A 17,287-nucleotide genomic window follows, 5' to 3' on the forward strand; every position below is an offset into this window, starting at 1 on the left:
AGTCAACTATATTTTGAGCAAAGAAGTAAGGAGATTAAAGTACAATAGCTTTCCTCTGAGAAGGGTGTGAAAAGATGGTGTATGATAGAGACATTTTGGATGGACATCCACTCATGAAAGAGAGTACACATGGCTTCCTATGCACTTCTACCGGGTGCAGGCAAGTAGGTTTCCACGGGTGTGTATGAGTGTTCAAGGAAGAGCTCCCCTCTTCCCCCACCCAAGAGAACATTCAACAAGCATTCTAGTTGGCCCAAGCAAAAATCAGGAAAAACGAGCTATGAAAGAGACAGAAAGAGAAAGCGATGATTAAGATGCCAAAGGGAAAGCAGGGTAATGGAAGGAGATGAGAAAAGTGGAGGTGAGTGGGGAGAATAACTATATAAGGAAGGACCAGAATAAAGAGCAAAATGAGAGCAGAACCCTACTTCTTCTGAGATGGGAGTTCCTGACTTGACTGTCCTCACCCCGGCCGTGCAACTTCCTGCCACAAAGCACACTGGCCATTTCACATCACCAGAGCAGAATGATTAAATTAACTGGACAGGGAATCAAGATATCTCTGTATGTGTTTCCAAAGAATAAAATTTACCTGTACACAATTCCTTTGGAATGAAGGAACTGCAGGCCCAGAATGATTTCAGCGGCATAGAACCTGAGGGAAGGAAAATCAAAGTTCAGTATGGATGCATTGATGGAACAAAGTAAAATCCCCATTTTAAATAGTGGGTACTCTGTGCAAGTACTGTCTGAGGTGTACCCACACAACTCTGTACACACATAATTTCGTTCAGTCCTAACAAAAGAGAGATGTCCGTTCTATATGTTCAGCCCCAGTCCTCATAGCATGAAACAAAGCTTAACATAGCATGAAACTAACCTTAAGTTAGTCTTACCTGCATCTAGTACTTATTCTTCTATTTTAAACTATAATGCTCAAACTTTTTTTTTTGCTAATAAAACACACATATACATTAAATGTAATTGTATAAGTATTACAGAAAAATAATTTTCCATTTTATTTTAAACTCTGCTTGGAGCTCTTAGACCTGTGTGCAGGGTCATTCCAAATAGACCCGGCTTGTTTATGGGCAAGAAATGCAGCCTGAGAGGCAGAGGAAGGCAGATGGAAGATGGGAGTGGGATATGCTCTCCATTTGCAGTGATGACAGACACCTGGGAGGCATTGAGGGCACGACAGACAGCATGTGTCTGTGATGGCGTTCATGCCTTCCAGAGGTAGTGAGGAAGGTGGGTGGAGAGAATCCGTTAGCACGAAAACTGCCTGATGATTTCTCTGCTGCGGAAATCCCATAAAATTCTCTCTGGGCACGTTGCTGATGGTTCCTGGAGGTGATGAGCTTAGTGGTGTGCGAACCACTGGCTTTGACAAAAAGCCATTTCAGCCAGAGTTTCTGTGGGAGCTGGTGGGGCCCGTCCGTCTTTCAACCCAGCTCAGCCTACACCACTCGAAAGTGCTCATTAGGGGTGAATGAAAGATTACTGAGCACCGGGAAAAGGAAGCTAGTGTGTACCCATATTTTTAAGTGGCCCTAGTGGCACAATTTTCTTTTTTCCTGAGTGTCACAGTTTTATTACTGAGGAAACAGGGCCCATGGGAGGAAGAGAGGCAGGGGGTTGTGTGGGACTCAGCTTCATTTCCACCTGGCAAATGCGGTCTGCCTGGTTTCGAAAAAGGTGAAGATTTATTCTCAGAGAGTAAATACCTCTTCTGGTTTCTTAATTCTCAGCCCCCCCCCCCTTTAGCCAGATGTTTTATGCCTTCACCTTGAGCTTCCCATCAAAGGCCTTAGAGCTTCATCCCCATGACCACCTTTAAGATCTGTGTTTCATTTGACTGCTTCTTTTCAAAGGGCAAATATTTGCTTCTGGGTTTAGATTAATTAGAAGCTTGATGAGCTGAGTGGTTTCTTAAGAGACTAAGTTCTTGATTTCAAAACATGGAGAAATGAAACAAAACAGACTCCAATTTAAGCTTCACAAATGGGGAAAACAGTTGCCTTGTTGGATAGGTCCCCAGGGCATTACCCTGACCTGAGGTTGTGGCATGCTGAGTGAGGAAACAGGAAAAATGCCACAAGGGAGAAGTATCGATGGGCATCGCAGGTGCTCGGTACCTGACAAGAACAGTGGAAAAACCCCAAACCCTTTAGAGGGCTCTTACGTGGCTCTGGAAAGATCAAACTTGTGGCAACTTTGGATGTGGTACATTAAGTCTCCTCCATTGAGATACTCCATCACAAAAAAGAGGTTTTCCTAGGGAAAAACAAAAACAATTCCAAATTTCAGCTTTTAAAAAAAATAAGGAAACAAGCGCTACTTTCTGAGTGGATTTAGATTATTTCAGGGGAACCAATTCTATCTTGAGATCACTTATAAAAAGACCAAGATAATTTAGCTGATCTACAGCATTTCTGAACACCAAGAAGAAGCTTGGGGCATCTGGGAGGCATATGCATAACGTTTGCTGGGATACTTACACGCTATGATGCAGCTGATGGGGCACAGCATGAGGAAGGGTCCACCCGGACTTGCCCACCCAACAGTGATGGTGTTGGACCCTTAACGGTATACAATGCTGATTGTATACCTGTGGAAATTGATAGTGTGTAGGATGGTAAGGATAACACAAATCAGGTCTCTGACTCCAGGCACAGGGCTTGGAAGCATGCGTTCAACACAACACTTAGTAAGTAGTTCTGAACATACTCTCCAGGTATGGCCCTGTGGTAGGGGTGGGAGTGGGGATGTGCATTCCTTCCTCACCCATCAGATTTGATGAAACACAGTCCTGCCTTCAGCTGACAATTAAGTGTAGCCTTATCTCTTGCCGGTCCTGATTTCACTTGTTGCAAGACCTTGCTGATGAGCTAGCATGTTGCTTCCACCAGAGGACATCATCATGCATGTTACTAGAGCTGGCCCCCTTGAATGGCCGCCATCAAAAGTAATGTTGAGTGGTCTTCAGGTTGAAGACCTCTTCAGGTCTACAGGTCTTCAACACTGCAGTGAGAGTATCAGAAGCGGCTACAATTCCAGTGAGCCTGGGCTCCTCCTCCTATGTGAGGCAGTGCTTCCTCAATAAGTATATATACGACACTTTGAGCATCTCAATTCTAGAGAGTCCTCATGAGCCACAGAATTAGTCATCCTTAAAGTGTGAAGACGTTTAGCATGTCTGCTCATGAATTTGCACCCCAAAGCCTCACTTGGGTGATTTTTTAACAGAATTAACCTTTGAGTTTTCATGTGAGACTAACCGAGGCCCTGGGGCATATGAAGTGACGGTGTTCTGGTCTGATAGTGACCTACATTTCCCACCATTTGTACTGAGGCCAGTTCTCCACAGAACTGGGGAAACCAAGCCTTGTGTTAAATATCTCAATAATTTAGGTAAAGATCAGTGTCGTCCCGCTTTTTCTAAAGTTGACCTCTGATCTAATTTACTGATTTCTATCTTTAACTGGAGCCCTTTCCCTTATGGACAGGCCAAAATCTCTAGTGATAGATCTGCTAACTTAACATTGATACTTCAAATATAGCTTGAGATTAATCATTTATTCAGTCCGCACACATCTGCTTCATCAATAGCACATGTTTCCTTTAGCTCTTATTCTTGTAAGTACCGTGTGGACCACTTCTAATCACCTTTTTTTACCTAAAACTATAATGGTCTGTACGTACACAGTAGTGGAATCTCCTATGTGCTCAAAAGAACGAAAGCTATAAAAGCTTAAAGGCCATTTATAACAGTGCTCAGATGAAGGGTTCTTCTTAAGTGTTAGGATGCTTATAAATCCTCATAAAACTTGAAAATTTGGAATTTATATGTTGTCAGCTAGGACTCGAGGCAAAAGGCCAACCCTAACTTCTACACAACACTAGGCACAGTGGTCCCATCAGTTCTCATGTTTAAGTCAGGTCTGTACCTAGCTATGAAGGGTTGGGGGGTTGAACCTGTGTGGCAAAACACAGACTCTAAGGTACCACAGGGCACAGTCATTGTTTACTCCCTTGGGCATTCCAAGAAGACCACACTACCATAGTGATTATTAATTAAATAGTAATGGAGATTTATAGCATCTTGGATGCCACACTTAATCCCACTAAAAGATCTTATGTCTCCATGATAAATCTTTTAAAACAATCTCTTCTAATTCTCATCTTTATATTAAGCCAGAGGCACTGAAAAAAGCCAATCGATTGCCTTTGGTTATTTATGATGGCATTTTGCTTCAGTTGAAGTGCTTGGTTTGGGTGAATACCAGATAAATGTGGGCTGCTTATAGGGAATAAGGGCAGTCCATGCCTGGAGGTCCAGCTTGGGTGGGCAGGGTGGGGAAACCTGTTATCCTTCTAGAAGGTGCTGCTCTGAGTGTCCTTGCCTTTTTCTAAGGGGTTCTGAACGGATGCTGTTTGGAAGTCCTGGGAAGACATTCGTCCAGGGAACTCTTGGGTCTACACTGGGCCCAAGGAGATGGCTCGGTGATGAAGTCGGAATAAACATACACACACAAACCATGCAGTCCTGGGGTCTGGGTTTCAAGGATCACATTTTGAAGGATGGATAAATCTTTTAAAATTTGAATCCCAAGCCCCAGTCGTACATACAAACATACATGCATATATGACAGACTCAAACTTTCATAAATGGCAGAAAAATGAGTACTCTGAGCTGAAGGTGACCTGCCACCGACCTGGAACCCTTAAGCACCACTCTCGAGAAGAAAAGCCTGCCCACTGGAAGGATTCCAGATTGACTCAGGTAGAACCAAACCCAGAAGGACAAGACTCAGGGTAATGGTCAAGACCAGGGCTTTGCCCTTACTGAGAACCAAGTTCGTATTTCTTCTATTTGTGACCATGGAGAAGTTAACCTCCCTTGAGCATTATCTTCTTTATTTGCAAAACAGAGGGATAATATTCCTGTCTCGAGAGGACTGTCATGAGTATTAAATGAGATGATACATGTAGAAAACTGACTCAGGGTTCGCATTCAGCATGCCCTTAATAATTAGTAGCTGTTGTCCTAGGAAAACAATTTAAAAGCTAATCAAAAGACCCCAGCAGATCAGAAGAACTAAATAAACGGAGAGAGATTCCATGTTCATGAATAGGAATATAATATTGTCAAGATGTCAGTTCTTTCCAACTTATGGGTTTAGTGAAATCCCGGTCAAAATCCTATTGAATTATTTGTGGACCTCTATAAACTGATTCTAACGTTTACACAGAGGCAAAAGACCCAGAACAGCCAAAAAAATTTTTGGAAGAACAAAGTTGGAGGTCAGAACTACCCATCTTCAAGACTCACCACAAAGCTATAGTCATCAAGACAGTGTGGTGTTGACAAAAGAATGGACAGATCAAATGGAACAGAGTTTAGAAACAGACCCTCACAAATACAGTCAACTGATCTTTGAAAAAGAAGCAAAAGCAATAATACAGTGGAACAAAGGTAGTCTCTTCCAGAAATGGTGCTGGACATCTATATGAGTAATTCCGCCTTTAATTTTCATTACATCTTCTGGAAAAAAATTGCATGACGTCAAAAACCAAACTCCAGCAGATCCTTCTCAGCAAAAGGACTCCTCAGAAAAGAGGAAAGCAGAGAGCCAGGTCTCCTCCAGTGCTGTCCTATCTTTTCTGGTCATGAGCTGAGAGAAAACGTGAAGCAGGGTAATGAGGAGTGACGGGGCGGGGGGGGGGGGGTGGCTTATGACCCCCACACACCAGTAAGGACCTCTCTTTACACCGGGAACTACATTAACTAACACACACGATTCTTTTGGCGAGTCAGAACTGAAGTTGTGAGGGTCTGGGGGATAGTGTGCTCCAATCTGCCCTGGACTTAGACTTTGCCAGCAGTTCCTGGGATAGCAAGCATGGAGTAGAAATTCTGGTCTCTGTGCCACCACTGACTGGCTGGGTGATCAATAGATCATGCCATCCTTGGGCCTCAGTCTCAACCTCAGGGAAACAAGAAGTGCTGATGAAATTCCCCTTCAGTAGCCTCAACACTCCCTGGTTTTCACCATACACTTAATTTTTTTTTTCCCTTGGGGAAAAAGATGACATTAATAAACTATTAAGTACATTATAAGATCCATGCGGTGCTTCTCAGGTGATAAATACCTATAAGAGGATGTGATGCTTGCAAAATTCTTCAGAGATGTCTTTGAAACAATGCATATTTGAAGTAAAATTAGGGACACCTGGGTGGCTCAGTCGGTTGGACGTCCAACTTCGGCTCAGGTCATGATCTCACGGTTTGTGAGTTGGAGCTCTGTGTCGGGCTCTGTGCTGACAACTTGGAGCCTGGAGCCTGCTTCAGATTCTGTGTTTCCCTCTCTTTCTGCCCCTCCCCTACTTGCACTCTCTTTCTCCCTCTCTCAAAAATAAACATTAAAAAAATTTTTTTAAAAAAGGATAGAGATGAGCCTTCCTTTAGAACCCTCCTCAAAGGAGAGGAAGTGTTATGGCCCACCATGCCACCCCAAGGAAGGTCCTACAATAGGGGTCAGATGGCTTCCTCCCATGTAAGTAGTCTTCTGGTTACGCTCCTAGAACATGGCGATCGGTTGGGGGCAGATACCCCTGTGTCCCAAGGGTCCTGACTGCTTTAACATTTAAATCAATCCCACCAATGGCTGAAGATCAGAATATGTTAGGGCAGAATTTGCCTTAGCACTGTTTTGAGTAGACATCAAATGGCAAGAAAATAACTTTTTGACTGGTCTTTCTATTTTGTTTCTGAATCACGCGTTTTATTCTCTTAGAACTCAAGCAGGCCTGCTTAAAGAAGAACACTTCTGACTTTGGAAAAGAATAGAAACAAAGGAGTAGAGCCTGACAACCTGTAGAGCTATTGTCCCCAGTTCAATCAGTGAGTTTTTTCACTTTGCCTACGTAGGAGGCAAAAACATAGCGTTTTGTCAAGTAGCTCTGTGGAAAAGCGAAATTTGTAAAAGGAGGGTTGCCTCTCTTAGCTAGTTCCCTGCAGGACGAAACCCATTAAGGTTCTTGCAATCTCTGTTGCTGTTAACTCAAATGGACGGATTTGTAAAGTGAATGTTCCAGTAAGGGCCCGTGTCTATACTATTCGTAGTCTTTACAGTGTGAGTTCTCTGAGCGTCCTTCCATCATCCACTGATTTTATTAATGAAATGATAAAACACTGAGCATATTTCCTGACCTATCCTGTCAGGAACATAAGTTGAGTTGTGGTTTGACAGTACAAGGACATTGGGGCCACTGGAAGAAGTAACTGACTAAATAGTCCTTAAGAACCTCTGACCAACCAGAAAGTATTTGACATACCATTCCATTACATTTATTTATCAACTTTCCCGATTATAACTATGGCATACAGGCTGTTTGTATGCCAGACCACAGAAACAAGAGTCACAGTTATGTATTGCTTTGCTGTGATTTTCTGACAGCTGAGCACAATAATCAATGCTGATATTCTGTAGATAGATGGGTATTCAATGCTCTGTAGTTTGTTGTTTTTTTTTTTTTTGGTGCTTTAAAAAATGGTATTATTATATTCTTGTAAGATCACTTAAATATTATATATCAACTACTTTCAAAAATTCAAAACAGCCTAGCATTTTTGCGAAGAATTCTGTAGGTATGTGTACAAAGTCCTGGATATTTTCCAGTTTCCACAAATATGTCATTACTTGGCTGACAGAACATTGTAGTTGGCTCTCCTATGTTCTTACAAAAATATGAGCTCACTGTAGGGAGACTCCAATGTCTAAGTACTTTTGTATTCATTTATTTTATGAAATATCTATATAAAATTTAGCTGTAACAGTAATTTATACTGAGAAAAAGGAAAGGAAGTAAACATTGTACATAAGAATAAAAATATCTAAGTATTTTGCTAATCTAAGAACTAGAAAAAGTCATTAAAAGATTTTTTTTGAATGTTTATTTTTGAGAGAGACAGAGCATGCGCAGGAGAGGGGCCAAGAGAGAAGGAGACACAGAATCTGAAGCAGGCTCCAGGCTCTCAGGCCCAATGCGAGGTTCGAACTCATGAACCCTGAGATCATGGCCTGAACTGAAGTCAAATGCTTAACCGACTGAGCCACTCAGGCACCCCAGAAAAAGTCATTTTTTAGATAATATCTTATGTACTCATTTCAGTGGTATTCAAGGCCAAATTCCTTTAATAATTCTCGTCTAAATTTAAGACCTTGCCTTTGAACCTCTCCCTTAGTGACTCCCATCATTTTTACTTAAGACTCAGCACATGGAGAGTGTAACTCGTGTCAGAAGTAGGGGTGGGGTCCCCTTCAGAGTGTGAACTACCTCAGAAGTTTTTACTTCTACTTATCGTTGCCCTAAAGCAAGGTTCTGGTTGAGAATCACAACCCGTGAGAGCTGCCTTTTTGACATCCTCAGCTCTGTGGTCGTGCGGAAATGGGGGCGCTTCCTGTCTGGGAGGGCACAGAGCTGGGGGCAGGGCTGCCCAAGCTGTGTGCTCAGAACACGGCAGGCACAGAGTTTGCATCCGGTGGGTACATGTGTGGGGCACACTGGATGTTGGGCTCACCCGTATAGTTTTACACCCTCTGTCAGTTTGGTCACACCAGCGCTCAATTTCTTAGGTGTGCCTACAGTTTAGAAGGCTGGGGAATTCTGAAATCTGGATCCCTGTATCTATCGCTTTCTTCCATATTGAGCTGTAAATTCAAACATCCTATAACAACAGGCTTATTTCCTTTTTCATTAGGGACATGTCCTCAAAAAAACAAACAAACCAAATAGATTTGTGTACATTTTTATGTCTAAATATGGAGTGGGGAGAGTGGGTGAAAGAGAGTGCTCTCTGCAGACCTGCAAACTCGTTCATTAGGGGTTGTTTATATTTCTACTATAAACTCTAATTAGTAAAATTCACTGCCTTTAATAGACCTATTAGTACATTTCAGAAATAATGTGCCTGAATTTCTAGAGGTTTGTACCTTGCAACGGGAACTCCGGCTCAGTAGGTGTTTCCTGGCTTCGTTGTCCCACAGGGCCTTTTTGCATTAACTAACAAATTATTTTCTTTCATAACAAAGTATAAACAGGACTCCATTTCATGCATTTTAAAATGGTTCCCCCTGATATGATAAGGTCTCTACTGAAAAGCAATGTAGCAGTTAGGCCTATGGACTTCACCACTGAACTGCCTGAATTGGAGCCCTGGGTCCCCTGCTTGGCAGGTGTTTGACCTTTGATGGGTTGCTTGTCCCCTTAGGAGCCCCTCAGTTCCTTTATCTGTAAAATGGGGATGATAACATGGTCTACTTCGTAGGGTTGCTATAAAGACTAAATGAGCTAAAATACTTAACACACCTACAACCTGGATTGGCACCTGGTGAATGCTCTATAAATGTCAGCTGTTACTACATTTACAGCTACAGTTATTGTACATGTATGATATATGTGAAGATGTATGTTGAGACATATATTCACAAGTACAAAATAATCTCAGGAACAGGCTGAGTTTTAACATAAAAGACGAGTTAGGAATATATGGTTTTGATGTAGAAATGGCCTACTTTGCTGAAGATTTTAGTCCCCAAATTATTAATACTAGATTTAGTTAATTAAACTAAATTACTTAGTTTCTAAATTAGTTACTAAAAAAAGATGAAAAGGAACATAGAAGTAGAAATTTGAGTACTACCTTTTGAGTGCCTTTGAATATTAGAACTTGGAATGAGTCTCTTCTTTTTATAGTACTTTTACGCATTTTCCAATTTTTAAAGTATGTTTTGGTGTAATTTTATAATTCAGGAACATATTAATGTGATTTAATTAAAAGTCAGAGACAAATATGATGTCGCTCACATGTAGAACTTAAGAAACAAAACAGATGAACACGGGGAAGGGAAGGAAAAATAAGACAAAAACAGAGAGGGAGGCAACCCATAAGAGACTCTTAACTACAGAGAACAAATAGGGTTACTGGAGGGGAGGGGTGTGGGGGAATGGGCTGTGTGGGGGATGGGCATTCCGGAGGGCGCTTGCTGGGATGAGCACTGGGTACTATATGTAAGGGATGAATCACCGGGTCCTACTCCTGAAACCAATACTACACTGTATGTTAACTAGAATTTAAATAGCTGGGGCCTTGCACTCTGGCCAATGTATCCATTCCAAAGAGGTCTGGAATAAGTCCGAATCACTGAGAGATCAAAAGTAGTATTGTTATCTGTAGCGCTGGTGTGGGAATTTAGATTAAACATCTGATGTAAAGCAAGGTGCTGGCTGGTGTAGATCATCCAAGTTGAAAATGGCAGGTGAAACACTTTGATGAAGGAAGGGCCAGGCACAGGGCAGGAGCCTCTTCTGATTACATACTTTTAACGTCGCCTCTAATGAAAATGATACAAATAGAGTCATCCTTTCAAAGAAGACCCAAAGTAACTGAAAAGACCTAAAAAGGGAAGCCTCATGAAAATAAAAATCTCTATTCCTAATAGGAAAGAGAGGATTCTAAAATTAGAGAGACAGATTTCAAAAAGGTAGTTGTGTAATCCCCACGGGGCTGCTTGCACACACAAATGTCATTTAGAGAAGTGAAGAGTTCTAGAACTGTCAACACATGTCCCTTAAAAATATTGTTTTCAATATTGATATTTTGTGAATAAGTAATTTTTTTTTTTGAGAGAGAGAGAGAGAGAGAGAGAGACAGAGCAGAGTGGGGGAGGGGCAGAGCGAGAGTCCCAAGCAGGCTCCAGCTGAGCTGCCCAGGTGCCCCTGTGAATGAATATTCTAGAATTCGTGAGGGGGGAGTTGCAAAGGTAGACTCAAAAGGTTTATTAATATAATGTGCCTTCTATACTGCCTTCTCCTTAAGAATGATCATAATCCCTTTTCAAAAAATTTTTCAGTTTTTAAATTTTTGAGAGCAAGAGTGCAAGCAGGGGAGAGGAGCAGAGAGAGAGAGAGAGAGAGAGAGAGAGAGAAACTCAAGCAGGCTCCACACTCAGCAAGGAGCCTGATGCGGGGCACGACCCTGGGATCATGACCTGAGCCAAAATTAAGGGTCAGTCACTCCATCAACGGAGCCACCAGGTGCCCGGATTAAAAATCCTTTTTACTAAGAGAATGAAAATAAAGAGCCTGGGACATTATTTAGTGCTAACTGCTATTCAATATAGTCAAACACTGAATAAATAAGAGAACAGTTGCCAAATGTGCACGTTATTGGATGCATGTGGACTTAATGGCACTAAAGACATTCATAATCTTATCAAACCAGGAGCAATTTTGGAAAAAAAACTTGGCAAGTAGGCAAATATCACGCAAATGAGGTCAGGAATATAGACTCCATCTCTGGAAAAGGGAGGAAACAATCCTAGCTTTCTTTCCTCCAAAGGCTAGTAAGTTAATGTCACAAATCATATATGGAGAAGACCTGCATGGTCTGAAGAAGTAAGACTGGAATATTAGGAAGTAGTGCCTCTTTCAGAGTATCCTATGTGAAGCATATTTAATAAATGGTGTAATATCCAATATTATAGGATAAGACAGAAATTGGAGAGTAGAGTTAGACTCTTTGGGATCTATCCTAACTGAGCCAGTGGAAAGGGTGGGAGGTGCACCCTGGAGAACAAAGAACATCTCGTCCAAACTAAAATGAAAAAATACACCTATTTAGCTCTGTGCCTGGGATAGTGGAAGAATGGATTACATATTAACCTTTCCTGTGTAAAGCATTAATCTGTGTTACAGTCAGAGCAAAGCTGGCCGCAACATCTGCAAAGTCTAGAGCAAGAGTACCAATGGATGCCAATGCCATATGTAAAAACATTTAAATGTGACAAATCAACCATGCCCACTATTGCATTAAATATATTCTATGTTCCTATATATTCATATGTACAGAGTGCTAGACAGCTCCCCCTCTGTTGCTTGGTTCCAAGGTTGAGATCACGCAAAGGATACTTCCCTAATGAGTTGTGAGTTGGATTTGGTGTTTAGGCACCTTGAAATCTCAATTTTTTCTAATAATTTTGGACAGATGATAGGATTTAGAAAAGAGCATTGATGTGATCAGCTAGGCTGATCTTTGGATCTCCGTTTCTTTTTAAAAAATTTTTTTAAATGCTTATTTATTTTTGACAGGGAGACAGAGCATGAGCAGGGGAAGGGCAGAGAGAGAGGGAGACACAGAATCTGAAGCAGGCTCCAGGCTCTGAGCTGTCAGCACACAGCCCGACACGGGGCTCAAACTCACAGACCGTGAGATCATGACCTGAGCCGAAGTAGGACGCTCAACTGACTGAGCCACCCGGGCACCCCATTGATCTCCATTTCTTTAGCTGCAATATGAGGGAAGCTGTTGACCCCCAAAATCGCAACAGCTCCTTCCTACACTTAAACTTCTAAAAATTTATCTAGATAAAATTAACACACAATATTCGTTTCAGGTGTACGACACAGTGATTCAGCACTTGTACACATTGTGAAATGGTCACCTAAGTATAATTACCATCTGTCACTTTATAATACGCTATCATAGACTGCATTCTCCATACTGTACATTACATCCCCATGACTTATCCATTTCATAGCTAGAAGTTTGTAGTTCTTCATCTCCTTTGCCCATTTCACCCTGCTAATCTCCCTCCCCTCTGTCAACTGTCAATTTAGTTTCTGTTTCCATGAGTCTGGGTTTTGTATTGTTTTTGTTTTTTAGACTCCACGTAAAAGTGAAATCATGTGGTATTGGTCTTTCTCTAATTATTTTACTTGGCATAATACATTCAAGGTCCAAACATGTTGTAAATATCAAGGTTTCATTCTTTTTTTTTTTTATAGCTGAGTAGTAGTTCATTACACACACACACACCCCACACATACATATACACATCTTCTTTATCCACTCAGCCATTGATGGTCACTTAGGTTATTTCCATATCTTGACTGTTATATCTTTTCAAATGAATGTTTTCATTTTCTTTGGATAAATAGCCAGAAGTGACTGGATCCTATGGCAGTGTTATTTTTACATTTGTGAGGAACCACCATACTGTTTGCCATAATGGCCACACCATTTACATTCCTACCAATAGTACACAAGGGTTCCCCTTTCTCCACATCCTTGCCAACTCTTGTTATTTCTTGACTTTTTGACTTTAGCCATTCTGACAGGTGTTAGGTTCTAGCTCATTGTGGTTTTGATTTGCATTTCCCTGATGATGAGTGATGTTGAGCAGCTTTTCATGGTTCTGTTGGCCATCTGTATTTCTTTCTTTCTTTTTTAATGTTTGCTTGTTTTGAGGGAGAGCATGAGTAGGGAAGGGGCAGAGGGGGTGGGGGGAGATAGGAAATCCCAAGCAGGCTCCGTGCTGCCAGTGCTGAGCCCAATGCAGGGCTTGAACCCTTGAACTGTGAGATCATGACCTGAGCCTAAACCAAGAGTTGGATGCTTAACTGACTGAGCCACCCATGCACCCCATCTGTATTTCTGAATTGAAGAAATGTCTTTTCATGTCTTCTGCCCATTTTTAAAATCAGGTTGTTTTTTGGATATTGAGTTGTATCAGTTCTTTATATATTTTGAATGCTATTCCTTTATCAGTTATCATTTGTAAACATCTTCTCCCATCAGTAGAACCCCTTCAGTAGGTTGCCTTATCTTTTTGTTCATGGTTTCCTTTCTGTGAAAAAGGTCTTTAGTTTGAGGGAGTCTCATTTATTTTTGTACTTGTTCCCTTATCTGAGGAGACAGATCTAAACAAATATCACTCAGACTAATGTCTAAGGGCTTACTGCCTATGTTTTCTTCTGGGAGTTTTGTAGTTTAACTTACATTTAAGACTTTATTTTGAGCTTATTTTTGTGTATGGTGTAAGAAAGTGGTCTGGTTTCATTCTTTTGCATGTAGCTGTCCAGTTGTCCCAAAACCATGTAATGAAGAAACTCTTTTCTCCATTGTATATTCTAGGTTCCTTTGTCAAAGATTGACTGTAAAAGTATGGGTTTATTCCTGTATTCTTTATTTTTTATTCTCTTATGTGTGTGTTGTGCCAATATCATTCTGTTTTGATGACTATGACTTTGTAGTATAGCTTGAATTTAAGGAGCATGATCACACAAGCTCTGTTGTTCTTTCTCCAAGATGTTTTGGCCATTGGGTTCTTCTGTGATTCCCTACAAAAATTAAAAGTTTTGTTGTTGTTCTGTGGAAAATGCCATCGGTAGTTTGGTAGGAATTGCATGAATCTGTAGATTGCTTTGGGTAGTATGAATACTTTAACAGTATTAATTCTTTTAACCCGTAAGTACTGAATACGTTTCTATTTATTTGTGTCATCTTCAATTTCTTTCATCAATGTCTTATATTAGTCATAGTACAGGTTTTTTACTTTCTTGGCTAAATTTATTCCTAGGTATTTTATTCTTATCAATGCAATTGTAAATGGAATTGTTGTCTTAATTCCCCTTTCCACAACTTCATTATTGGTGTATAGAAATCAACAGATTTCTGTATATTACATTTTTATATCCTACAGCTTTACATGAATTAATTACTTCTAGTAGTTTTCTGGTGGAGTTTTTAGGGTTTTTTGTATGTATAGTATCATGTTATCTGAAAATAGTTTTACTTCTTTTCCAACTTGAATGCCTTTTACATCTTTTCCTTGTCTGATTGTTGTGACTACGGCTTCCAACATGAGGTTAAATGAAAGTGACGAAAGAGGACACTGTTGTCTTTTTCCCAGTCTCAGAGTAAAAACTTTCAACTTTTCACTGTTGAATATGATGATAGCTGTGGGTTTGTCATACATAACCTTTGTTATATTACGTTCCCTCTGTAACCACTTGGTTGAGTGTTTTAATCATAAACAATGTTGAAAATTATCAGATTCTCTTTCCGTATTGAGTGATATGATTATTATCCTTTTTGTTAATGTTGATTAATTTGTGGATGTTAACCATCCTGCGTCTCTGGAATAAATCCCACTTTGTCATGGTGTATGATTTTTAAAAATGTATTCTTGAATTCAGTTTGCTAATATTTTGCTGAGAATTTTTGCATCAATGTTCATCAGGGACATAGCCTGTAATTTTCTTTCTTTTTTAACAACTTATTGTCAAATTGGTTTCCATAAAACAACCAGTGCTCATCCCAACAGGTGCCCTTCCCCTCTTTCACCCTCCCACCCACTTTCCCCTCTCCCCCCACCCCCATCAACCCTCAGTTTATTCTCAGTATTTAAGAGTCTCTTATGGTTTGCCTCCTTCCCTCTCTGTAACTATGTAATTTTGTTTTTTGTGGTGTCTTTGGTTTGGAATGGGGGTAATTCTGGCCTCACAAAATGTGTTTGGAAGTGTTCCTTCCTCTTCAGTTTTTTGGAAGGGTTAGAAAAACATAGGTATTAACTCTTCTTGAAATGTTAAAGAGCCTGATGCAGGGCTTAAACCCACAAACCGTGAGATCATGACCTGAGCTGAAACCACCCAGGTGCCTCCATTTGTATTTCTGAATTGAAGAAATGTCTATTCAGGTGCTCTGCCCATTTCTAATCAGGACTGATCATGGACTTTAGCCATCTGATCATGGACTTGTGTTTGAATCAGTAATACGAAAGATCCTATTTCATTACTTGTCATCAGTCCGATCAGATATTAGTTCTTGATTCAGTCTCAGAAGATTGTCTGTTGCTAGGAATTTTTCCATTTCTTCTAGGTTGTCCCATTTGTTGGCATATAGTGATTGGTAGTAGTCTTTTATGATCCTTTGTATTTCTGTGGTGTTGGTAACTTCTCTTTCATTTCTATTTGGGCCCTCTTTTTTCTTGCAGCTGGCCAAAAGTTTATCAATTTTATCTACCTTTTCAAAGAACTAGTTCTTAGTTTCATTGATTTTTTTTTTATCTTTATTTCATTATTTCTGCTGTAAGCTTTAGTATTTCCTTCCACTAACCCTGGGCTTTGTTTGTTCTTCTTCTTCAGGTTCTTTTAGGTGTCAGGTTTCATTGTTTGAGATTTTTCTTTCCTCTTGAGGTGGTCCCATATTGTTATCAACTTCCCTCTTAGAACTGCCTTAGGGGTGTCCCATATATTTTGAACTGTTGTGCCCCGCTTTCATTATCTCCAGGTATTTTAAAATTTCTTCTTTGATTCCTTCATTGACCCATTGTTTAGAAGTATGTTTAGCCTCTACGTGTTCATGTTTTTTCCAGTTTTCTTCTTGTAATTGATTTTTAGTTCCATACGATTGTGGTCAGAAAAGAAGTTTGGTATGACTTCAGTCATCTTAAATTTATTAAATCTTATTTTGTGGCCTCAAACATGTGATCTAGGCTAGAAAATGTTCCATGTGCACTTGAAAAGAATGCATATTCCCCTGTTTTGGGGTGGAGTGTTCTGGATATATCTACCAAGTCCATCTGGTCTAACGTGTTAAGGCCAAAGCTTCCTTATTCAGAAAGGCAGTGGGAGATGCCTTGGTTGTACATGACTGTGGGCTTCATTAACGCAGCAGGAGAGTGCCTTGTCTGTGCACGTGTGCTGGCTTTTGGCAGGTTGTGGGAGAACACTGTGACCGCTGGCATTCAAGGCAGCAGGGGAGTTTTACAACTGCCTGCACCTGCAGACTTTAGCTGGAGAGCAGGAGAACTCCATGACCATTTGCACAGTCCTGCGCCAGGCAGGGAGCAAAGGACAGCTGCAACCTTCTGCACGTTCCAGCCTCAGCATGTACTGTGACTGCTCGCTGCAACCTGTTCCAACAGGTGGTGGAAGGGGGCCATGTTAGAGTCTGCCTGCCCTTGCTAATGGGCCATGTGGAGAGTGTGATAGTGGCCTCTACCAGAGCCTCCATCTGCACGGAGGGTCACAGCTGTCCTCTACTCCTCCAGTTGATGTCCCCAAATCAGGAAATGAATCTGTCTCACATATAGTCTAGGCATTTTTCAAACTGTTGTTTTCCCACTGGATCTTGAGGTGAGACTGTGTGTGAGCCCTCCAAGAGGGGAGTCTTGTTTCCCATAGCACTTTGGGACCCTGGATATCAGCCCTGTTGGTTTTCCAAGCCTGATGTTCTGGGGGTTCTTCTCTCCGGTGTAGATTCCAGGGACTAGCGTGTCTGATGTGGGACACCAATTCCTTGCTCCTTTGTGAGAAGTACCTATCTGGTGAGATCCCTCCCTATTATGTGTTGCTGAACTGAGGGTGAGGTTTCTGCAAGGCTGTATCTCCACATGGTCCTTTTATCCTTTGCTGTGGAAAGCAATTCATCTAGTTT

The 17,287-nt window shown here is 41.0% G+C and overlaps 1 protein-coding gene across 3 annotated transcripts in view; it reads right to left on the bottom strand.

Annotated features, from left to right (window-relative positions):
* Positions 1-17,287, bottom strand: part of PRKCQ (protein kinase C theta) — a 184,107-nt gene that overhangs the window by 36,409 nt on the left and 130,411 nt on the right. For all 3 annotated transcript variants that reach the window (XM_027073364.2, XM_053225230.1, XM_027073365.2), the window contains 2 exons: positions 2,186-2,277; positions 593-655 (listed from right to left, as the gene is read on the bottom strand). In XM_027073364.2, the coding sequence (XP_026929165.1) occupies positions 593-655; positions 2,186-2,277 (155 nt within the window). The remainder of the gene's footprint in view (positions 1-592; positions 656-2,185; positions 2,278-17,287) is intronic.

This window comes from Acinonyx jubatus, chromosome B4 (assembly GCF_027475565.1).
Source record: "Acinonyx jubatus isolate Ajub_Pintada_27869175 chromosome B4, VMU_Ajub_asm_v1.0, whole genome shotgun sequence".
In the NCBI taxonomy this organism is placed as follows: Eukaryota; Metazoa; Chordata; class Mammalia; order Carnivora; family Felidae; genus Acinonyx; species Acinonyx jubatus.